Source organism: Thunnus maccoyii, chromosome 5 (assembly GCF_910596095.1).
Source record: "Thunnus maccoyii chromosome 5, fThuMac1.1, whole genome shotgun sequence".
Lineage (NCBI taxonomy): Eukaryota > Metazoa > Chordata > Actinopteri > Scombriformes > Scombridae > Thunnus > Thunnus maccoyii.
In genome coordinates this window covers 16,503,718-16,528,262 of record NC_056537.1, presented here as the reverse complement: position 1 = coordinate 16,528,262, position 24,545 = coordinate 16,503,718, and the positions used below count along the sequence as shown (strand labels likewise).

The following is a 24,545-nucleotide window of genomic DNA, read 5'->3' as shown; positions in this document are numbered from 1 at the left end:
AAAACCAGTTGATGGTCAGTTGAATTGACATCAATATGTAGAGATGGCAAGTGATGCTTTTGTTTTTTTACATGTGCATTCCAATATCTGCTCAAACTTAAGTGAAGAAATGCTGAACTTTAAATGCAGACATAGTTTTGTCTACTGTACAGGAATAAAAGCACAAATGCATCACACTAATCACACATCCATTAGGGGATGAAATCCTCATAGTGTGTACGTGTGTGTCCTGGAAAGTTTTTGTCTGTGTGTGTGTGTGTGTGTGTATATAATGCAGCTGGTGTCTAGTCTGATAAAAGAATTAAAGTGTTGGGTGTCTGTCTCTCTCTCCCTCCCTCCCTCCCTCCCTCTCAGTCATTTTTCTCTGATTCTGCCTTGGCAGAAAGCCACAGGGGCATACGTGTGACACTAACAGACACCAAACAAGACACTGCACTCAGACAAGACAGACACGGGGCCCCGGACGTCCTGTTTCAGCCAGTCGTATAATGCCAGCTGCCTTGATCCGGTGTTAGCTTAGCTTTCCAGACCTGCATCAATCAGCTGCTCTGTGACCCTCTGGTCTGAGTCAGGATGGTGTGATGAGACAGACAGGCAGACATCATGTGGTGCTTCCCCCTAGAGGCTGGTTTATGTACTGAAGAATGTTTTCTGACCTCTGTGGTTACATTTATTGAGAACCAGGATGTTTTTTTTCTCAGGTCTTAGGTCAGAGTTTTTAATTTTCACAGGAAATGGAAAAAAAGGTTAATAATCACAGGTGTTTTTGTTTTTAATCTGTTAGAGTTTAGAGAATACTTGCTTAAAAAGATGCAGTTCTACTGTGTCGAGCTGCAACAATCTAGTAGTCAATACACAGAAAATTAATTGACAATGATTTAGATAATTGAATAATCGTTTAATCAATTTTTTGAGTGAAAATGGCAAAAATTCACTGGCTCCATCTTCCCAAAAGTGAATGTTTTCTGGTTTTCATACTCCTTTATGATAATAAACTGAGTATCTTTGGCTTTTTGATTGTTGGTCGGACAAAACATGCCATTTGGAAGAGTAACCATAGACTCTGAGAACTTGAGATGGACGTTTTATTGACATTTTATGAGCCACACAAATAATTGATTATCAAGGAAATAATCAGCAAATGAATAAATAATGAAAATAATGGCTAGTTGCAGCCCTTCTACTGTCCCTGTATGGAAAATCCTAATGAGAAAGTTGGGTGGAGCTACTTTGTTTCTAATGGATGTGGTGCGGAGAACTTATGTTCTTACTGCAGATTAATTTAACAGTGTTCCTTTTGCTGACGACAGCCATTACAAATAAGGGAGCGAGCTGAAACAATGCTCTCCATGTTAAACTAATTGATTGATTTACGCTAATGTCGAAGCATTTAAACTGCATGCATTAGGTCACGAGTGGCTCCGTCGCTCGACTTTAAGTTGTATGCCTGGATTTGATCTATTCAAGCTACTGAGATTCATACAGTAGTGTCAGTTTTGCATTGATTGGCATGAGAGACGGCGAGTAGTGGTGTCAGGTTTCATGTTCAGACAGCAGAGAATCATCATGTCTGCAAGTCAGGAAGAAAGAGGATAACTTCCTCCAGGTCTCTTAAACAGAGGGTCCATTAACGGACCCCATCTCAAGAACATGCTCAAGTTACATGCAGATACCAGACACGCGGCCCTCTGAATGTTTTCAGGCGTTAATGTGAGTTTTATAAAGACTGTTTTGCAGACGGATCCTTTGGCATCACTGAGATAAAATAAGGCTGTGGCTTGACTTGCTTCTCTTAAACCTAGAAGGGATTTCTGTGAGAGAGACGGCACCCAGAGGAGACAACTGTGTCTGTGTGTGTGTTCATGGCATGTATGTGTGTATGCGTGGGTCCCTCCTGCTTACCAGGATATTGCTGTCACTCTGTTAAAGGATCTGTCTCCCCTCACTATCTTCATTTTGGTGGCACCACCCAACCTCAACCTCTAGTTATTCTCCTTATGATGCAGCATGTTTTCCTGCGCTGTACAGCTTTTGTTCCACATGGCCCATATGAGCTATATATAACATTATATTTGGGGATTGTTATTTTTATTTATGATTTTTAAAAATTATTTATTTTAAATAATAAAAAGGAGATGAAACTTTAAAGGAAACAGATTATCAAAATAGTATTACTTGGAGAGAATCTGACCTATATGCAGCAAACTCAGCAGTTCTTTTGCATTTTTTTCCCCAAGTTTCTTCTTCACTTTCTGCTATCTGTAGCATATTCTGAGTTATTCACCATGATATAACTTTGTTTACTGTAAACTGCAGTGAACAGGGTCCTGTTGCACCAGGAAACAGAGCCACTTTTTGATGCGTGGGAACATAGCATTGAGTGAAAATCAAATTTAGGCTGCCCTGATTCTTTAAAAATGTTGGATATTTTTCAGTGAAAGTGTGTTTTGTAAAAAAAGGAGTTATCATATATTAGGAGCAACATTTGTTCTGTCCCACAGGTAAAAACTGGGACCTCAGTGCTGCTCTAAATGATTATGAGGAGCTCAGGCAGGTCCACACTGCCAACCTGCCGCAGGTCTTCAATGAGGGCCGCTACTACAAACAGCCAGAGACACGTGACACACCCACCCATGTCAGCAAGATCGACAGGCCGTGTGCACAAAAGCAGGAGGACAATGCACAAGGTAGCACGGCCGTCTCAACAAAATATGACACGAATGACCTCAAAAGTTTTTCTCTCTCTTCGGTTTCTTCTCCCACTCATCTGTTCAACTCTCCCTTCTTTTCCTCTTTTAGAGAAGCGTCTGTCCCGCGGGATCTCCCACGCCAGCTCTGCTATCGTCTCCCTGGCGCGGCTACAGGTGGCCAGTGAGTGTACCAGCGAGCAGTTCCCTCTTGAGATGCCCATCTACACATTCCAGCTACCGGACCTCAGCGTGTACAGCGAGGATTTCAGGAGCTTCATCGAGAGAGACCTGATAGAACAGTCCACCATGATGGCTCTTGAGCAAGCTGGTGAGTACTAGAGGATATAATATAATAAAGCAGTTATAGTACTCTTTCTACTGATATGAGATATGTAATAGAATCTTGCGCATTTCACAGTATTCTTTATTTAGATTACACTGAAATGCAGAAGCAGCAACAGAGAGAGGTGTTAGTGAAAGTCAGTAATGCAGACAGAGGAGGTAGAGACTCAGAGTGAAACCGAGAGTAAAAGAGAGAGTGAGAAGATCAGAGTGGCTGCATCATCTGGAAGTAAGACGACAACAACTAATTCAAAGCATCCGGGATCCCAAAGGATTCATCTCCCAGCTGAAGCTTTGAACTTACAGAGAGAAACTAGTTAGCGATATTTCAAATCTTCCTGCAGACTTTCCCACACTGAGACTGCAGCCCTCTCAGCTAATTCTGTTCAAGATCTGGGAACAACTAAGAAGAATTTTGGGAGTATTAAATATATTGACCTCCATAAATAAGAGAGAAGTTGTCCTAATAATCTTATAAATGCATTTTAAACAGTGACTAAACCAACCAGATGGTGGAATCTGATCTCTTATTGACATTACAGTCACAAATTTTATCCAAATTTTATGCATCATAAACTGTGGGTAACACCACACCTATGAAATATGTATCTCTGCAATTAAGGAAAGGTCAAATAAAAAACAAGTTGTGCATTTGCTTCACTTTATTAGTGGTTGAATCTCAGACACGATAGTCCATCCACACTGCATATGCACCGTTTTTGACTAACAAATGAATGTAACACACTGGGATGGAATAGTAGTCAATCTTTCCAGAAAATTAACTTTGATATCTAACATGTGAAACAAATTCACTATCTGCATATTGAGAAATGCAAAAACATCTGCATTTTTGAGCCAGTCTACACTGAGGGGTAAATCATTCAGAGCCTCCTCTGTGTTTACTGTTGTTAAATAAATGATGCAGTCAGATCACCCCAGGCTCAGAGCAGCGAGGCTGACTGCAGTATAGCAGTGTGCAGTGCCCTGGGCTGTGAAGCAGTCCTCTCTCCCGCAGGGACGCAGGCAGGGCGGTGATGGAGCGAAAACTGGTGATACTGTACTGAGGAAGAAGATATTCAGAGTGGTTTTTGGGGGGGGGGGGGGGGTAGGGGGTGGCGACGACAGCTGGGTTTTTGAGGTTTGGTGCAGGCATATGGCCCGTGTTAATCATCCCCTTCAAAGTTCAGCCATCGAGGCTAATCATGTTTGTTGGCAAATAATTGTTCTCAGCGGGCTGTTACTGGTACCTGCTCTGGTAGTGTGATACTGTAAAATATTAAGTGACGTTTGAATATAAAGGTGACTGAATAGTTAACATGCAAAACGTAAGTCTCCTGTCAAGACCTGTCAGTGCACCAAAGTAGTTGGTGACATTTCTGTTTTTTCCTGAATCTGATGGATGAAAGGAGTCAAGATTTTAGTGTCACTAAACAGACAGAAAAGTAACCATTGGCAATCTTTCCACAAGATAGGAAACATCATTCACACATATGTTTGGTTTTTAAATAATAAAATTAGCACATTAACTGAACTAAACTATTTTGACTCATTAAAAAGACTTGCTCCATACTCCATCACACGCCGACCACATCACCCACAAACTGCCCCCTCCACTTACCTGTCAGCTCCCCCTTTCCTGACCCCTGTTTTCATGGATCTACATATTTGGGGTTATTTTATTGTTCTCATTACATTAAAATTCAACTAATTATTAAATTACTGTTGAACTCTTCATTATTGTTACTGTTACAGCTTTGTGTTCATTTATTTTGATTGCCTTTTTCCCACCTGTTGCATTCCTATCTATCCATGGAAGCAGGGATTTTCTCTACAAAGGTTTATATAATTTTTTTTTTCACTTATGTGCAAAGCCTATGTTGTTGTGGCCCTGTAAAGCCCAATTGGACAGAATAGTATTGGACTATACAAATCTTACTTTTATTTCATGCTTCATTGGCTAGTCAGCAGTATAGAGATGACAGAAAGCCCAGCCCTGACCACCAAGCTTTTTTTTGAGTTTAAAGCATTGTGCTGGAGTCTGTTTGTTCCCTTCTGTTTCTCAGTTTTGTACAGAATTCATTTTTAGTTGCAGATATCCATCATGATGCACTCATTATATTGTACATGTGTGCAGGTCGTCTGAACTGGTGGTCCACCATGTGCACCAGCTGTAAGAAACTGCTTCCTCTGGCCACCACAGGGGACGGGAACTGCCTTCTGCATGCTGCCTCTTTAGGTGAGCTACTTCTGTACACCATATTTTAACATACAGTTTGACCATAACATCCATCATTATTTCTTGAGTACAGCTTTAACAAGCGAACTTGACATGGAACATCTGTGCGAGTCTGTGACACAATGTCAGTGCTGCTGTCACAGCCGCTGAATCCAGAGGAGGGAGTGAGAAAGAAGGAATTGGAAAGGAAACAAGGGTTAGAGGGAGGAGGATAAATGACCTGTAGATTGCAGGAGACTGTCAGCTGCTGGGTTCGGGGGATGATGGGATATTCAGGTACATGCTGAAGGAGATGGTTGACTCCCCAGTGTGAGGTGCTGTTGGGGTTAGAGGCACCAGAGCTAATGTAATCTGCACTGACAGTCAGACAACTAAGGCTCTTTGATGAGGGATGAAAGATATTTTTAGATATGAAGTTAAAGAGCTGAATGATTGAAACATAATCGTATCATTTTATGTAGTTTTGAACTGCAACCTCTTGTTTCAGCCTTCTAGTCGCAGTGCTGTTATGTTCTCAATCTTAACATGCGGTAACGACGGCGTTTGTCTGTGTTGATCAGGGATGTGGGGCTTCCATGACAGAGACCTGATGCTGAGGAAATCCCTGTACACCATGATGAAGAGCGGAGCGGAGAGAGACGCTCTGAAGAGGAGGTGGAGGTGGCAGCAAACCCAACAGAACAAGGAGGTTAGGAGCGTGTCCGTCTTAGCACACCGCACCTCCTAAATGCATCACATCCTCTTTGACTAATGACATATTAAGAAATCCATCTGAGAAAGCGGAGGGATGAGCCACTTGTAACCTCTGTTAATAAATGCTCATTTTAGCTCCCACATTTGGATTTTTGCTTCAAGGAAAATAGTTTTTCTACTGTATGCTACCAAGTGAGTCAAATCCTCCTCACTTTCTCTCCCTTCTCTCGATGTTCTTGGATTAAAGTATTTGCCAATCTATTAGAAAAAAATTGTGTCACCAAAGATAGCTCAGGCAAAGAAGTAGTCCAGATGCTTATGTTTTAAAAATGCCTGGGGCGTCCTGGCGGCCCAGTGGTCTAAGACGCATCACATGTAAAGGCGGTGTCCCGGTTTGAGTCTGTCCAGGGCCCTTTGTTGAATGTTGTGCATCTTTCTCTAATTACCCGTATTTCCTGTCTGTCTCTTTTGTTAAACTATCCATTAACATAAAAAACACAACAAAAAATGTCCACATGTGCAGATGCATAGAGCTTCAGGAAACAACCTCGAAGATACAGATAGAAACAGAGACATCAAATGATTATAGAGACTATGTGGGTGAGGATGAGCACATGGTCACCAGAGTTTTCATTTTCATGTGTGTGTATGTGTGTGTGTGTGTGTGTGTCTGCAGTCAGGGCTGCTGTACACCGAGGAGGAGTGGGAGAGAGAGTGGAACGAGCTGCTGAAGTTGGCCTCCAGTGAGCCTCGCACTCACCTCAGCAAAAATGGCAACACCAGTGGAGGGTAAGCTGTTTGACTCAAGTACACATTTATCCCCCCCCAAAAAAAGCCTGCAAGCATTCACACCGTGGACTCCCAAGACATGACACATATTACATTTATTTAACCAGAATCCGGCTTTGTTTGCTCCATAACGTGAGACGGAGAGCAGAAAACAGAGCAGAGCCACAGTGTCGAGTTGTGCAGCTCTCATCCCACATCACACATTTACAACGCTCCTGCTGTGTTTTAATGCCTCGTGCATCGAGACACAGCAGGAAGCCCGAGATTAAAACAAAAGTGACGTTCTCACTAAGATGGATTTGTCAGGGAAACTCATTGCCTCCACTCGGACTGTTGCTCTTTCAAATTGCTTCCTTGATGTAATAACATAACTGAAGCTCACATGTGATACTGTGCCATCTACTGGCTGCCCTCAGTATTAATCATTTTGGCTGCAACAGCCTCCCCTGAGTTGTGGGTTACTTTTAGCTGTAGCAGGTGATGTGATTCGTGCAACACCCCCCCCCCCCCCCCTGCATAAACAACTGTACGAGTGGGTTTATCTCAGGGTACAGAAGCAGGTTGGAAACTAACTCTGGTTTCCTTTTTCTACGCACAACAATGTTGTGTGGTTTCTCTCTTGTTTCCATTTTCACTGAAATAAACATACATATTTTCTCATACACACACACCAGGTGTGCCGACTGATCTGAAAAACAACATGATGAACAGGAAGAGATATAGTTTAATTAAGTGAAATGTCACCGAAGCAGGTTTTTGAGTCTCTTGTGTTGTCTTTTTACATGAATTCACTGTATTCTCGGCTCTGACTCGTCCAGCATGAAGCCCTCTATCACTTCAAATAACCCATTAAACAACATAATTTACTCATTTACTCTGGTGGTTTTAACCTCTCATTGAGTTTGACTGTAATACAGTAATCAGGTTAGGGATGTTTGATGGTCCTAGTGTGAGATGAGCCCCTAAATAGGATCAGTGGGATTCACATATTAAGAGGCTCTTTATTAGAGTGAATTTGGCGGCGTGGATGTTTGTGTGGCTGACAACTTAATTGTTGCACATCCTCTGGTTCCCTGGTGGTTGCATGCCTGAGAGCTCTGCCCCTGCTTTTTTTTCTTTTCCCTCCCTCTTTCTCTCTCACTCTCTCTTTCCTTCAAACACATGTAGTAAGAGATGGATCTTTGTACATTGTTGCCCAGTCTGTTAAACTTAGCCAGAGGGCAAAATGGATCCAAGTGGATCAGATTAGATTACGCAGGCACATGATTAGCATATGTATTTACTATTCTGACCGAGAATGTGCTTGTATCAGTCAGTATCAATTCAGGAAATTGTTATAGTATCTTATGATCCCTCAGTGTTATGTGTTTTTTTTTTTTTGTGCAGGGTGGATAACTCAGAGGATCCGGTCTATGAGAGTCTGGAGGAGTTCCATGTGTTTGTGCTGGCCCACGTGTTACGCAGGCCGATTGTAGTGGTGGCCGACACGATGCTCAGAGACTCAGGAGGAGAAGGTAGACTCCATCTTGCCTCCATCTTCTACAATGCAATAAGATAAGCAAAAGGACTGACGCTAAAGTCGGTGTTCTCTGTGATTTCCAGCGTTTGCTCCCATCCCATTTGGAGGGCTCTATCTTCCTCTGGAGGTGCCTCCGAGCCGCTGCCACTGCTCCCCTCTGGTCTTGGCCTACGATCAGGCTCACTTCTCCGCGCTGGTGTCCATGGAGCAGAGAGACCAGCAGCGAGAGCAAGGTATGCAATCATCACAAAACACCCAGGAGTGACCCGATAGAAAAACTGGGTGACTTCTGCAGGTTGAGATCTGGGATATGGACCTTTTTATATTGACCTTCTCTTAGAAATCCAAAGTGTCACCTGCTGTAATGTGCAATAATTAGACAGACTTTGCTTTCAACTTTAGTGGGTAGATTGCAGAGTGAGGGCGAGTGGTCTGCCTGTCCTGTTAGAGATGAATAATGTATGAGACAGCAGTCTAATTACCTGTGATCCATTATTAAAACAGGCCAGTTGGCAGCAGGAACCAGGGAGTGGCCAGCGTAGAGAGAAAGTGGACAGTGGCTCCTTCTCCTGACTTATTGAGCATCGGCCAAATAATTTAAACCGTTAAGTTAGTGTACTGCATTTCCACAGTTTCTCTCTTTGAAGTCACTGTTGGTTGAATTTGGTTTGTTACAGTAGGCGTGTCTGTTTTGCCTCTTTCACAGGAATTTGTGATATGGTGCTTTGTGGAGCACATGGATTGGGTTATGTTGTGGCAAGTGACTGTTGATTTTCTGTTTTTTCTTCTTTTTTTTTTTTGTCCTGTTTTGCCCACTCAGATGCCAGTGTTCCCACTCCGGATGCTTTGCTTATTCTTGAGGTCAGAGTAATCCTCACATGGAGTGGATCTCCTTGACAACCAGTCTTAGTAGTCACGGCACTCTTCTGTATCTGACTCAGTGGGTGGAACTCGTTTGTCATTTGCGTGGGCAGCCGGCCAAATCTGTCTCTCTGACTCTTTCTCGCTCTCACATACAGACACATTTACGCAAACTGTTTCTTTCTTCCTCTATCTGTCTTCCTCCTTCTCTTTCTCTTTCTCTTGTGCTCTTCTTGTTCTGGAAGGCCCTATTCTCGGCCTATAAACACCAACCTAGTTATTAAGTCAGGATACGACCACTGAAGACTAGCAGACAGGCATGATTACTAACCTGCCATCCCTGCCCTGAAGGCTTTCCCTTTAATACCAGCAGCTCATCAAATGCAGCCTTCTCCACAGCCCCTAACTATTCTGCACTCCACTTTTCTTTGGGTGTTCGAGTGTGGTAGACGGGATTCTCTTTTTGTCCACCAGATGGTGCATAAGTCCAAAGAACCCGCTGTAGCTGGATCATAACACCACTGGATGACTGTACTTTTTCATTCTGGTACACTGTGTCCTGTGATAGGATCAGAGCGCGTTTTGTCTGCAGTCTCTCTCCAGGATGTTATGAAAACACTTGCACACTTAGCTAAGTTCATTTGTGTGTCATGTGATGAATCATATTGCACAGCAATGATACAAATCTGTGCTGCTCTGCCTATGTTTTTCATTATTTTCATGGATGAAAGAAATATATTTATATGTTTTTGCATGCTATTTTAGAACCTGGGTTTTGCATTTCCTTATCATTTCTGTATTTTCAGAAACAATGTTGCCAAACTAGCTCGTATCTCTGAACAGATGCCAGACAGACAGGCAGATCTAATCTTCCACTGCCAATTAGGGCAGAGTAGCCCCAGCCGGCCCCTAAGCCCTCACCACATCACCACATATGGGCAGGGTCCCGGGCTGCTGGGGCCCCCGACAAACCAACCCTCTCTCCTGACAGTCAGGCCACTGTGTGGACGTCTCAGGTGGAGGGTTGCTCTCGGTTTCCCCCAGCACAGTGAAGAGCATCGGCGGGGCCGTTGGCCCTGTGTGTGTTCAGGTGCCAGAGGCTGGGCTAGAATACTGGCTCTTTCTTCAGCCCTCTGTATGGAAGATTATAGCAGAGTCCCTCCCAGTAACCTGACTCTAAATCACACTGACACATCACGCTACTGCCCCTTTTATGGCCTGCTTGCACGGCTGCTGGGGCTATATTGATGGTGGATGGGTGACCCAAGTCAGGGGTTATTGCAAGGTATCAAGATTTCTTTTATTTCAGTTTTTTTTTCCTCAGCACATCCCAAAAGAGCAGTCAAGTGTTTTTTTTTCTGAGTAAGGTAGTCAGGTGACCTCAGAGCCCTGTCCACACAGGTATGTTTTCTATCAACCCGCTGCTCCTCACCTGCTGTGTGATAATGACTGGCTCCTCAGTAGACGCCGCTGGCCATGTCTTTTATCAGCTTGTTTGTGCTCCTGTGGTTAAACAACGTATGAGGGGAACTAGCCCTCTGGAAAACTCTGGAGCTATTTCAAGCTCTGGTCCCAATACCAAAACACTTCCAGGTTTTCTTTGGCATCCCATCATCAACCCTCTAACACCTATTTGAATGAAGTAAATGGTCGTCTTTTACACAAAGACCACCTACATAACAGTGTGGTGTAACCATCCAGCTCTGGCTGGTTTTCATTTCTCTATCTATTAAAGACACCCTGTGTATTACTCACCAGCCAGTCAGCATAATTAAATCAATATGGCAATAAGAATTAGAACGTTATTTGTTGTGGTTTTATGAGTTACTTCAAATGTGATGCTCTTGTAATTACCACCATGGTTCCGGCGTTAAATTCTGTGGCAAAAAGCTCCAGCTTGTTTATATGCATGACTGCTGTTTACTCTGGTGAATTGGGCCCTTTAAATCTGCAGCTGTGCAGAGTGACCAAAGTCAGGAATTCAAATTTGTTCATTTTCCAGACAGTACAAATTGTTCTTGAATCGCAAAACAGAGGAAACATTGGCTCAGTGTAACTGCTGTGAATAAAAGCTTGTAATGGGTGACTTTGTTCTCTGAAGGGAGTAAAGGAGGGGAGAGAATCCATTCTCATTCTGCTCTCGTGACAAAAGGCATGGTATACTTGAGGTGCTTATTGTGCACAAACAAAAAACAGACAAGGCAAATATATTCATGACCCGTCAAACCCTGTGATATAATGCTGAGAGAGGTTATCTACCTCATTTCCAACAGCTGTTTCCTCACAAGTTACACCCAAGTTTCCTCCCCCTTTTTGTCAAAATGTTGCATCCCCCCCCCCCCAAAATCAAAGTTGCAAACGGAGCAAGGCGAGGCAGGCTAGCAGCTTCGTTGCTGAGTACACAGCTCGCATTCCATGGAGAGCTATGATGTCATCCACGCATAAGCTATGGGAATCGGTCATTCAAGGACAGCAAAACAAGGCTGCCAACAGGGATAGTAAATACATTACAGCACACTTTAGTCCCCCAGAGCTCAATTGGCAGTGTTGAATCTCTGAACCTGGCCTGAGCCCAAGCGGGAACAACAGCACACACAGCACTTTGGAATGGCGAGAAAGGAGGACAGCTGCATCGTGGGAGCCAGGACGCCACCTCACAAACCTCCGCTGCCTGCTGAATGACCCGAGTGGGAACTGAGTGGGAGCCGGTTCACTGTCTTCTGTCTGTGTGTGTGTGTGTGTGTGTGTGTGTGTGTGTGTGTGTGTGTGTGTGTGTGTGTGTGTATGACTGGATTTTTCTGGGCAAGACTGTTCTAGGCAAGACCTCTCTTTAAGGAAACCTCTTTTCTTCTCTCAATTTTCAGTGCTGCCATGCAACTGCTCTCATTACTGTTTGACACTGTGGCCAGACTGTGCTACAGGCATTAGTCATGCTTTTTTTTTTTTTTTTCTTTTTTTAGATAGATGGTGTAAAACGCATTGTAATTTGCAGGTATGACGCAAAGACAACCTTGACATCTCTGGACAAATTTCTGGACAAGCCTAGTTTGTCAGCATACTATTAATGATATATTTACCAGGCTGATGGAATTTGTTTGCTTAGCGACTAGTGGTATCAGATACGCATAAGTGGTTATGTTATCAGTGTTAAATGTGCAAGTGCGGGTGTGGTTGCACTAATTCTGTTCCAAGAGCGAGAGACATCATCACAATGCATGTATCACCAGTATTTTGACACTTGGCTAATTTAATCGTGCACTTCACACATACGCAGAGGTACTCAAGAAGACACTCAAGAGGGAAAGAGTGAGGATTTGACCTGCAGTTTCATCAGGAACACAGGAGGGGCCGTTGCTGCTAGTGTCTGTGGCTCTGTGAAGCCTGCAGAGCGGAGCAGCCTATTGGCGGTGGAAGAATTGATGAGGCAAGGAGGAGACTGTATCTTCCATCTGGGGCTGACAGTGAAGGCTGGAATGTCCTCGGCTTGAACAGCCTGTCTCTCTCTGCTGTCATGTGGACAACAGCCCCCCACACTAGGTAGCCTGAGGAGAGCTGTCATGTGGGCCAGTGGGGTTTAGCTAGTCCTCCACACACTCCTGTTTTGAAAGGCAGCCATGCACGTACACGGCCGCACTGTGCACATACTGTAAGCACGCCTCCCACGAGAGGAAGCCCGGGTGGGTGTCTGTTTTATGTTCTATGTCCAGTGATTAGTGTTGAAAACCTCTTCCTGCTTGTAAAAAGCTGATCATATCAGAGGAAGATGAATGAAATTATTTCAGCACTCCTGCTTTTATCCTGCACTTCTGTGTCTGATTGCACTCTATTACTAAACCGAATCATCATGTACAGACCCGATCAGCTGTAGAAGTACTCAGCTCCTTGTAAAAACAAGTTCAGACAACCATTTCTTCTAGTACTGGTTAAAGGATAGTACTTAGATCCTATTTCCGTAGTTTTGGTTGTTATTTATATTGGTAATAATAACATTGTACTCACTAACTGCTGAGATATGGGAACTAAGGGGAGGAACGCAAACTGTCATAACAATCATAAATTGTAGGGGTTAAAACAAAGTCCCAGTTTAGCCAGACTTAATTGGAGGACAAAACAGAAATGACCCAAACCGTCCGTTGTAAACATCCCTCGCAATTTACAGACTGACCTAGTTCAACTTTGATCAAACATGCTTGCCGCCGTTTTCCTGTGAAATGAGGCATTATTGCCAACATTTCAAATGTGGTCACTTAGGGGTTTCTCTCTAAATAGTAGCAATGTCGCCCTGTCGCCCAGAAATTACTCTGTAAGTGCAGCGTTATCATAAACAAAATAAATGATCGCCACAACTATGTAAATAAAACCCAAGCTGAGTTCACTCCTGACCTTGGAAACAGCTGACAAAACAATCTCACCACAAGGTCAATTTAGTAGCTGTTTAGTAGCATTTAGTAGCATAGATACTATCAAAAAGCTGCTCAACAACTACAGTTTAAGTTGTAATAAATCAGATCTTTCCTTCCTTTCCTTTTTCTTCCTCATGGAAATGGTAGAAAGACTAGTTACACTGGACTAGAGAACTGGGACCAGGACAGGACCAGCTTTGTGTTACAAGAGAAGCAACCATGTTAAAGCTTTTAAGAGTCACAGGCAACTGAGTCCCTTCACTGTCTGGATGAGTCAGTAAGAATGACAATCACCCACTCCGTGGATGGCAGATAGAATACACCCACAGTATACTTTACCCCACACTGACAGGCATCTGGGATAATTAACGTGGCATTATTCTAGTGTGTCATTTGAGTGTCACTTTAGCTCTGACACCACGATGGCCTTGTAAGAATGCATGGCGTGTATTGTGGTCTCCGGGTTGTAAAGCTAGACTAAACTAACCCTCTGATAATCTCATCTCTTCCAGCTGTTATCCCTCTGACCGACTCGGAGCACAAGCTGCTGGCGCTCCATTTTGCCGTGGACCCTGGCAGGGACTGGGAGTGGGGGAGGGATGACAATGATAACACCAAGCTAGCCAAGTAAGTCCTGTATAGTACATCACAGATGTGTTGATGCTTATCAACAAAGAACACAAAGGCGCTGACTACCAAAGCAACCCCACGAAGAGTGAGAAAGTAAAAGCTGCAAGCCAAGGCAGATCTGTTAGTCTACCCACAAGGCTGTATATGGGGGATTTAACCCTGACTATGGGCTCCAGGCTCAGGTCGCTTCAAAGAGTGAGCAGAGAGAGAACAAATTGTGAGTCACGTCAGTCATCCATGGCCTCACTAAAGCAGCAACACCCTCCCTGAGTTTAGGAAAGAGTTTATGTAAGGGTTTCTGTTTCACATTCCTGCCAGTCAGAGGGTTAGCTTATCCTTGAACAAGCTGCAGTATGAACAATGCAGATATACAGAGAAAAGATGCTCAAACTGCGTCTTTACCCCACCTCCTTATTTTACCCTTTATTCATTATATGTATAGTTTAAGTAGGGGTTCTTCTATACATATGCTGAAATGGAGCAGGTTTCTGTATATTTTCAACTGTCTAAATAATATAATTGTTTCTGGATTCAGTCATATAATATGTCTTGAGGGGAAAAAACATTTGTCAAATGTCAACTCTGTTTCATGTTTACCAGTGGTTAAACATAGACATGTTCTCTCGCAGTCTCATCTTGTCTCTGGAGGCCAAACTCAACCTGCTGCACAACTACATGAATGTAACATGGATCCGAATTCCATCTGAAACAAGGGTATGTTTTTTTTGGCACATGTGTCTCTTGTTTGTCATGGTTAATTTAGCTTTGGAGAGGCTCCACTCCAGATGTTCTTGAAACCACAGAGTCCAATCAATCACTTTTATTTACTGTCAGAATACTGTAATCTCAGACATCCATGTATGTACTGATTATGAATCATACAAAAAAAAAAACAGGTAACAAAGTTCTATTTGAGTTTTTTTCGTGAATTTGCCTGAAATACATTGGAAATCTTTTAAAGCTCTCCACTGATCAACTAGATATACATTTTTGAATTGTCCCTTCAACCAAAGCATTATGAAAGAGATATTGCTTATTCACTGTTCTGTCTTCATTACTGTTTGTGTTTGTATGTTTGTCTCTTTTCAGGCTCCCCTGGCTCAGCCAGAGTCTCCCACAGCCTCTGCAGGTGAGGATGTCCAGTCTCTAGCTGAGTCCATGGACTCTGACCGCGAGTCTGTCGGCAGCAACTCCAACGTGAACACCGGCAAGCCCAGCAAGGAAAAGGACAAAGACAAGCAGCGCAAAGACAAAGACAAGAGCCGGGCTGATTCTGTAGCCAACAAACTAGGTAGCTTCAGCAAAACCCTGGGAATCAAACTGAAGAAGAACATGGGAGGTCTGGGTGGCCTCGTGCACGGCAAAATGAACAAATCCAACTCTGGCTCAGGTCGTAATGGGGAGAATGGAGGGGAAAAAGCAAAGAAGAAGGAGTCTAAGACATCCAAGGGAAGCAAGGACGACTCAGGCCAGTCTGCTAGCTCCACCTCCTCTGAGAAGGCCACTAGCCCCTCCCCTACAGATAGAGACAGACCCTCCAGCTCCTCCCCCACGGAGAGACAGGACAGTGCAGGGAGAGTCTCAGGGGACAAGACCCTGGAAAACTGGAAATACAGCACGGATGTCAAGCTCAGCCTCAACATCCTGCGGGCTGCCATGCAGGGGGAGCGCAAGTTCATTTTCGCAGGCCTCCTCCTCACCAGCCATCGACACCAGTTCCATGAGGAGATGATCAGCTACTACCTGACCAACGCCCAGGAGCGCTTCAGCCAGGAGCAGGAACAGAAGAGGAAAGAGGCAGAGAAGAAGCCCCCCGCCACTAATGAGGTGACCACAAAGAAGCCTGAGCATGAGAGTGTCTTCCAGAGGGAGAGATCGGACAGCTCGCCTCCGGAGAGCTGCTCTCCCGTCCTGCCCCACCACACCCACACCTACAACCACAACTCACAGCCCCCGCTGGGTCTCAAGATGCAGGGCAGGAACAGTCCCACCCCTGCAGCCCCCCTTGTGTCTGTCCCAGTCCCTCCTCTCACCCCACCAGTCTCCCACCATGTCTCCCACCCAGCCCCAGCCCCTGCGCCTTACTCCTCCCCCAGTATTGGTGCTAAGAGACCTGGGCCTGTTCCTGTGTCTGCCCACTACAGCCATACACCGCCCATCCAGAGGCACAGCGTGATTCACTTACAAGATGTCAACATGCAATCCTCCATCTTCCAGGATGACCCCTATAAGCCAGTGGTGGGCACCCTAAAGACATGTGCCACCTACCCCCAGCAGAACCGCACACTCTCCTCCCAGAGTTACAGCCCTGCTCGCTTGTCAGGGGTGCGCACTGTTAACACCATAGAGACCCTGTCCTACAACATGCCTGGCGAACACAAGTCCCACACCTACACCAATGGATTCGATGCGGGAGACATTCAGGACTGCCTGGAGTTTGCTGATGAGGACAACTCGTCTCACACCTGGCTCAACCAAGACAAAACCAAAGGGCGGAGCTCTGGAAGCCCTTTGTACTGCTTTCAGCAGCGCCGCTGCAAGAGGGAGAACTGCTCCTTCTACGGTAGGCCAGAGACAGACAACTACTGCTCCTACTGCTACAGAGAGGAGCTGAAACGCAGGGAGAGGGAGAGCAAAGTGCAGAGGCCTGCATAGCCATCACCGCCACTTCAGCCACTTGTCAGCAAGGCCACAGGAGACTGAGGGAACGACACCATCTGCACTCTGAATTTAGAACAACATGATGGCAAACATTTTCTTATTTTGTTGAAGAATGCTCTTGTATTCCTGTCACCCTTCCCTTGTTAGTAAAGATTATTACTTTATGATGGGGGAAGCAGAACTTGAAACAGTGAGCAGCTTTGGCCAGACATTGTGCTTTTTTTGTTTTCTTTTTCTGTCTCATTGAATTTAGTCTTTTACTTGTTTTAGAGTAAAAGTCATCTCTCTGTGATGTAACTTTATGTGAGGGAAAGTTCTTTATTTTTCAAAGTACAAAAGATTTGAATTTCATCAGGAGAGATCATTTTAGCTCTTTTAATCAGTTTGAATGCAATACCTCTGCTTGGTTCTTCAAAATCTCTGTGGAAAATTTGTAGTTGTTTTGCAATCAAGAAAAAAATTTAACGGGAGATTAATATTAGACTTTAAAGCAATAAATTGGTGATTTTTGCTACACCCTCTCCCAATTTTGTCTATGCACCAATAATATAGTTACTGTAGGTTAACTGTGTCTTGTAAATTGTAAAGGATTGTCACGGTGTGCTTTTGTAAGCAAATTTGAACTACAGGAATTAAAATGTATAAGCATTATAGATTGTAATGTTGGATTAGGATGAAATGTAAAACTATCTCATTTGTTAAGTGTACCTTTGTTCTTAACACGGTGCAAAGGGTTTGCTGTGTCTGAATTGGACTCAAGATATTGTGTAAGAAATCATTTAACATTTCTGCCCGTAGTCGATCTCCTAACGACCACAAGCACTGCCAAACTGGCTTCTTTAAAGAAAAGAAAAAAAAAAAAATTACAATTCAAATTTTCAAAAATGTTTTTCGTGCCAAACACTGAACAATGTGCATATGATGAATTGCTTCTCAAATATGCAGTGTTTATGGTGTGTTTTTCTGAGTCGCCTGTCAACTACTCTAATTGGTAAATGTCTTAGATGAGAAGAATTGTGGGTAGTGAGAGCAGGCCGATGCGTATTTGTCTGAAGTGTGATTACGTGTCTCTTCCCCCCTTATACACACAACACAATGTGCAATCATGCTATTAGCACTATGTGGTGACCTGCAGTATAGATGTGTCACCGGTCCAGTGTGAGATTGTCTGTTCTTCTTCCATATTTAGAGGCCGTTTAAAAGAAGCACCTGCTGCTAAGAGCACCTCAAGCCTTTGTGATCATCAGTGCTTTAACCAATCAGTGGGTTTGTAAAACCCCGGGCCTCCAAGTGCTTTCTGCTCATTCGACATGACTACTGTAAAAGACGCAGTGTTTGTGTTGCCGTTTGTTCTGGTGATGCTTGGATAATGTACCATGCTGTCCTTAACTAAGTGTGTCCTGGCCAAGGATGTCCACTGCGGTTCGCTTCTGTCTCTCTCCTGTACACACTGCAGTGTTGCTCCTCTTTGTTTCTATGTGACCAGTTCATGGACTCTCACCATGTTAGGACTGTAAGATATGATTTTGTATTCCTTTAAGAGTTTTACACTACTTTAAATTATTAATTTGCACATTAGGTACAGATGTAAATATGAAAAAAAAAATAGTTTATTGTTACAAACATGATGTGTCTGTGTCATTTTTGTTTTTCTTCAAGGAGGTGTAATCATGAAAAATCCAGAGATTATAGATTACATTTTTAGACGGAGGATTTTTTTTGTTAATACTAAGTTATTTTACAAGAAACCAGGGAGATCATATTGTTTAGGTCTTACTATAACTTCTTTCTTTATCCGCATTCAGTATGTTTATTGCTGTTCGCATTAATCTTCTTTTCTGTTTTCTAGCAGGGCCTAAAAGCAGACAATAATGGGTTGAAATTACTCTATTCGTGTACCAGAGCTAATCAAGACACTGAACACTGACATTTGAACGGTCTCACTTTTTGCTGGCAGTTGTAATCAATGCTTATAACTATCCCATCATCCTTAAAGGGGTGCTCCAGGAAATTTAGTATTGCACTTCCATAATGTAGGGGTACTTGCGAGAGACATTTAAACAAAGAATGGTCAAAATCAATGCAGAAGAGGCAGAATAGATATCTTAAAGTTGCTAGTATTGATCAAGCACCAAAAACATCGGATCCTACAATTACCATAATGTAACTTGATAGTGTCTCTCGTTTGGACCCTTTCTGCTCTTTAAAACTCCACATCCCTCAATTTAATGCTTTCTGTAGACAAGACTAAGAGTCTATAGCCACCCAGCACTGGAAAGCTGTACTAAGCTAAATACTAAAAATGACAACATTAACATACTGATGTTAATCATGTGTAATGTTTATCACAGTCACCATCTTAGTTTAGCATATTAGCATGCTAACATCACAAAATACAGCTGTGAATGATGGGATTGTCATTAGTTTTGCTAGTATTTTGACATAAAGTAATTGTCATCAAGACATTTCACTCAAAGTCACAAATGTCAACCTCATGGTGGCGCTAAAGCGAAAGGCAGAGGATTGCAAAGTCAGTAGGATTCATCTAAAATGTCACAGTGCTAGCATGCCGAGATAACCCCGGTGATATCACCAGGGTGTATTTCTTAATGTGCGGCCTCTGTCAAACAAATATTCGATCCTTTTCCCAGTCTCTTGTATTGAACCCCGTTTCAATACAAGAGACTGGTTTCGGTGTGATGTCAGCTGGCTCTGGTGGTTTTGCAGGTCAGAGTTCACCTTTGTTCAATTTTCACCAGGTAGATGTGCTCAGTTGGCTAACAGAAACACTGCTGCATTGTATTTGGAAATGGAGAACTTATTTTTCTAGTGTTTTTCATCACCATTTTTAGAACATTAGCACACTACCAGACTAAACTGTAGTGTCACTCTTACTCTAAGTTTGTGATCCCTATGATTAATATTTATTTATTAGCCATCACACCCTTTTCAAAGCCAGGGCAGGGAAACTTCATGGAACACAAACGTAATGACCGCACTTTGAGACTTCAGCCCCAGCTGAGTAACACACCCAATGATGACTTAATAGATCTTCATATGTGAAATTGGTGACTTTCTCCTTTAAAAGACTATCATAATTTTTAGAATGCAACACTTTGGTTATTTATAAGACTCAGCATGAATGGAAAGAGGTAATTAATCCTTGGTTGACTTTTGAATGAGTCAAAGAAAATAGAATGAGGGGAAAATTCCCACCAAAATTGGTCTGAGGTTACAGAGTTGAGATTCTTAGGAGTGAACTAAGTAGGGCAGCGATTCCAGAGAACTGCAACTTATTCCTCCAGAGGCTCTCCTACATTGGCAAGAGGATTGATGCCACGCAGTGAAAATCTGCAAGTGCATTCATGTGAAGTATCTCCTCCATCCCTGTGATGGTTATATCTAGTGAGGACTTGCTCTGTGTGAGCATAAGTCATATCAAACACCACATAGAAATGACTCACCACATCCACAGAGAGGTTTAATCACGTATTTGTTATCATAGATATGACTTTAGTTACAACTTAATTTAATTTTCACATGAGAAAGGAAACTTCTCATGAGAATATCTCAGTATGAAAGGTTTCATCCAAATGCATTAAACACTGTTACCAAATTGGCTTTCATTCAAAATTGTCAACATTGATTTTACACAAGCAGCCATCATTTTGAAACTATACAATATCTGTAGATGTTCAGGGTTTGGATTATTTTGTTTTTGTTTTTTTTTACATTGTAAGCCTTACCGGCAGCAATGCTCTAGGGATGGAAATGTCAGTCTGTCATCCACCACATCAAAGCTGAAATATCAACAACAATTGGATTGCTTGCCATGAAATTTGGTACAAACATTCACAGTTTCCGGAGGATGATTCACAGTTCCCAGAAGATGAATCCTAATGTTAAACTGTTCTTTCAGTGCCACAAGCAAGTTCATGTTTTTTTGTTTTTTTAAGTGAAATATCTCAACATATTTGGTGAATTGCATGAAATTTGGTACACACATTCATGTCCCCTTCAGGATCAATTGCAATCTCTTTGGTGATCCCCTGATGTTTTATTTAACGCCATTATCAGGTCACAATTTTAATGTGTCAAATTGTTTGGTGTATGTCAAAATACCAGCAAAACTAGAGACATTAATGTCCCCTTTAGAGTCATTTGTAATAATTTTTTAAAATAAGTTGCCTTCAGATGCTGACTTTTCATCTTTAGCGCCATCCTCAGGTGTAAATTATATTGTCTTACCTACAAAATATGACATTCCCATCAGCCTCAGCTGTAAACTTGTGTTTCTGCTAATTAGCAAATGTTAGCATGCTGACATGTATGCTAAACTGGCCAACATTGTAACCATTATACCTGCTACATCAACATAGAATTGTCACCAGTGTGGCTGTATAAAGCACCCACAGATTAAAAAAGGGCCGTCACAGTAGCCAGAAGTGTTAACAGAGCAACAAACCAACCCCTACACCATCTTTAAAAGTACTGATAAACTATAGGTGTTTAATCTTTGTTAATAAGTAATCTCTGAGTAGGAGGTAAAATTAGCCTTTGCTTTTAAAGTGTCCACGGTCCATACAGGAGCAGAAGGCTGAGTTGGTGGAGTGAAAGTGAGGAGAAGGTTGCTCTGTGGGCTGCAGCCTGTTATGTGTGGGATGAATTGCATACCTCTGACTGAGTGTATAGTCTCGTGACCGGGCTGCCAGAGACCTCTCCAACTGTTGCCCCGTGCTTTCAGGTCATGGTTGCGGACTGCGGCTGCTAATAATATGGAATGACTTGTGAAGCTTGGAGGATGAATTACATCTCCACGTGATGTATAATGTTAGTCACAAAATGGCACATGAGGGCCTCTCTCCTCACAGCGATATATCCCGAGCTCTTGTGTCCCGCTTCTTCCATAACAAGTAGCCAACTGAATGAGACAGAGTGCATTGTCTTGTTTCTTGGATTCCCTTTTCTCAGAATTTCCTTTGAATTTGCATAAGGGACCTCCCTTTGCTTCTCAAAGCAACAAAGAGCTCTATCAGGCTTACAGCAGTCGTTTGGCAGGCCCCTCATCCTCTCAGACAGCACAGCACAGCCTCCATGTTGTCAAATTCACTGAACTCATTTCTAACCAAGACTCATACCAAAAACACCCGGATACAGTATTTCTGAACAGCCTTTTATTTCGCCTTTCAGATGCATCCGTCTCCTTCCTCACACAATTATAAGCCATTAGAAGCCTTAATGCAACCCAATAGTTCATAAATATTGATTTTTATGGTAAGTAGTTGTCTCATTAAGACGGTGAAATTAAAACGTGGAACAATTATGCATGTCCGTGGGTATAAAAATTGAATATTTAGATCCTCTTTTGCTCTATTCTCATCAGCTGTTCTCATTAGCTAGATTGTAAGCCACTCTACCTGACAGTATTTACAGTGCTGTTGTGTTTTAAGCAGGGTTGCTGTCTTTGATGCCTCTGCTGCAGTGAGTGGTAATGCCAAACTCGCCCCCACCTCCCATAGCTAAGCCTTGTTCTCAGCCAGTGCCAGCCTCCAATATCTGAGCTCATCCCACCCGCTCCGCAGGATCTAGCGCCAGCCCTGCCATGCACTGCACTCGAGAGTGGGTGGCATCACATGGCCCTTCAGCCTGCCTTCTGGGGTTTGGCATGGAGGAAGAGGGACGTACAAACACACACACAGGCCTCTGTGTGATTAGGACCACTGCTGCTGCTGCTGCTGACCACATCTCTCTTTTTCTCCAGATTAATTCCACTGAGTCTCAAAGTCAGCGATGCCCACTCACCTCAGTGGAGCATAGACCCTTTTCAGCCCACAGAGCCTCCCACGCTGACTTTGAGTGTGTCTAAGTTGGGTGCACCAATGAGAGCTGTGAAACGCCACCCATCCACCCCCTCATCGTCATCTTACATCTCTCTCACATACTGTACTTTCCTCTTAAACAATGCATTGAAAATAACTCATGGCTGAAGTTCTTCCAACACTGCAAATACATGAGTTTATTCTGCGTGCAGAATTTCACCTGGAGACTGGGTGCTCAGGAGCTGATAATCCAAAGAAAAGGTGTGACTGAAGAGATAAATCAGTCAAACTGAAACCACCTCCTCCGCCCCCACATCCTGTCTGCAGGGTGATACCAGTAGAAATGTGCTCTCACTGCTCATATAACTGTCTGTACTTTGCCCTGCATCTGCAGCAATATAACTCACTACAGAGGAGAAAAATGTGTCATCTTCAGAATAAACACGTGATTGAACAAAATACAACCCAGAGAGAATATGTGCCTCACCCACACAACCAGCACAACTTGAGATCTTTCTTGTAATACAGTGTGATCTGTGTGAATTAGCTCAGTGAGTGGCCTGCTGAGGGACTCTATAAGTGGAAACTCTACTTTCACACGACCAGAGGCTCCGCATTCAAGCCAAGGAAAGATGCAGGATATGTATATTTAGGAGCTCGATGTTTCCTTGACAACAGCTCCCTGCCAACATTCAAGGCTTAAGACAAAATAATGAGATAAATATAAACACATTAAAAAAAAAAAAGAACTATGCAGAAGTCCCTCATGTTGCCACACAAATATGAAAAACAAGCTCTGGGAACATGCCGGCTGTGATGGCACACCAAGTTGTGTGGCTGTGCCAGGGGTGGCAGCTTGTCGGTTTGTGTGGCGTGGTGTGCTGGTAGCTCCAACCTGCCTGGAGACAGGAGGTGTACAGATTGAGCAGGGAGAACACCAGGCTCTTCATCAAGAATTTTAATGCCCTCGTTCTTTCTCTTCCTTCCTGTCTCCGTCCACATCGCATGATTCATTGTGAGCAGGAAAGGCCAAGTCTGTGATCTCTGTTGGAGTCGGTGGGCACACTTGGCTTAAGAAAGGGATAAAGGCACATTGGCAGAGATTTTGCAATGCAGCAAATGCAGATGGAGTTAAAAGTACACTTTGTACATGAGGAGGGAGGGTGCAGGTTGTAGAGAATCATATTCTTCTGAAGTTACAATTGCAATTGGTCTATAAAGGAAACTTCACACAATCTATCACAATATTTGGTCCTGAAATACAATAAGGAAGGAAGGAGTCCCCAGCATTTGGTGCCCCACCCATTGTTGATACCCCAGCAGTTACTGTAAATATTTGCATGGGTGCAATGAGGGGACAAGGTGTACTTCCTGTTGCAAGAATAATACTAAATCACATGGCACGCATGTGAGAAACGTTATCTAAGTGAGAAATATTACTCCACCTATTAACACTTAGCCTCTTTCTATAGCTGTAATAAAAGGCTACTTTAATGTTTGAAAAATGTTATAATTATAAATGAGGAACTGACAGGAACTGACACGATTCTGACATTAAAGAGAGAGAGAAAAAAATGTGATTCATCTTTGAGATAAAAAACTAATTTCGTAAGCAATAAAACACACCCATGCTCAGTTCAATACACTCAGGGGTTTTGCCTCTATAACCTCACTTGGTCTGGTATGATCAGTAGCTTATGATGGCTAAGCAAACTTTAGGTAGATATTGTTGTGGAACTGATATTACTGAGTCAGCTCCCTGGCTTACAGGAATAGTTTGACATTTTGGGAAATATGCCTCATGGCTTATTTGCTGAGCGTTAGATGAGAAGATCAATAGTCATACATCCATGCTAAATGTAAGGCCAGCAGCCAGTTACCTTAGTTTATTTAGCATGAAGG

The 24,545-nt window shown here is 43.1% G+C and overlaps 1 protein-coding gene across 1 annotated transcript in view; it reads left to right on the top strand.

The window, feature by feature from the left end:
• The window catches only part of otud7a (OTU deubiquitinase 7A), a 37,956-nt gene extending 19,500 nt beyond the window's left edge, over positions 1–18,456 (top strand). Inside the window, exons 4-13 of the mRNA XM_042410564.1 lie at positions 2,502–2,687; positions 2,800–3,018; positions 5,167–5,268; positions 5,829–5,956; positions 6,638–6,750; positions 8,137–8,264; positions 8,353–8,502; positions 14,046–14,160; positions 14,793–14,877; positions 15,253–18,456. Of these exons, the coding sequence (XP_042266498.1) occupies positions 2,502–2,687; positions 2,800–3,018; positions 5,167–5,268; positions 5,829–5,956; positions 6,638–6,750; positions 8,137–8,264; positions 8,353–8,502; positions 14,046–14,160; positions 14,793–14,877; positions 15,253–16,818 (2,792 nt within the window). The 3' untranslated portion in view covers positions 16,819–18,456. The remainder of the gene's footprint in view (positions 1–2,501; positions 2,688–2,799; positions 3,019–5,166; positions 5,269–5,828; positions 5,957–6,637; positions 6,751–8,136; positions 8,265–8,352; positions 8,503–14,045; positions 14,161–14,792; positions 14,878–15,252) is intronic.
• Positions 18,457–24,545: the final 6,089 nt, after the last annotated feature.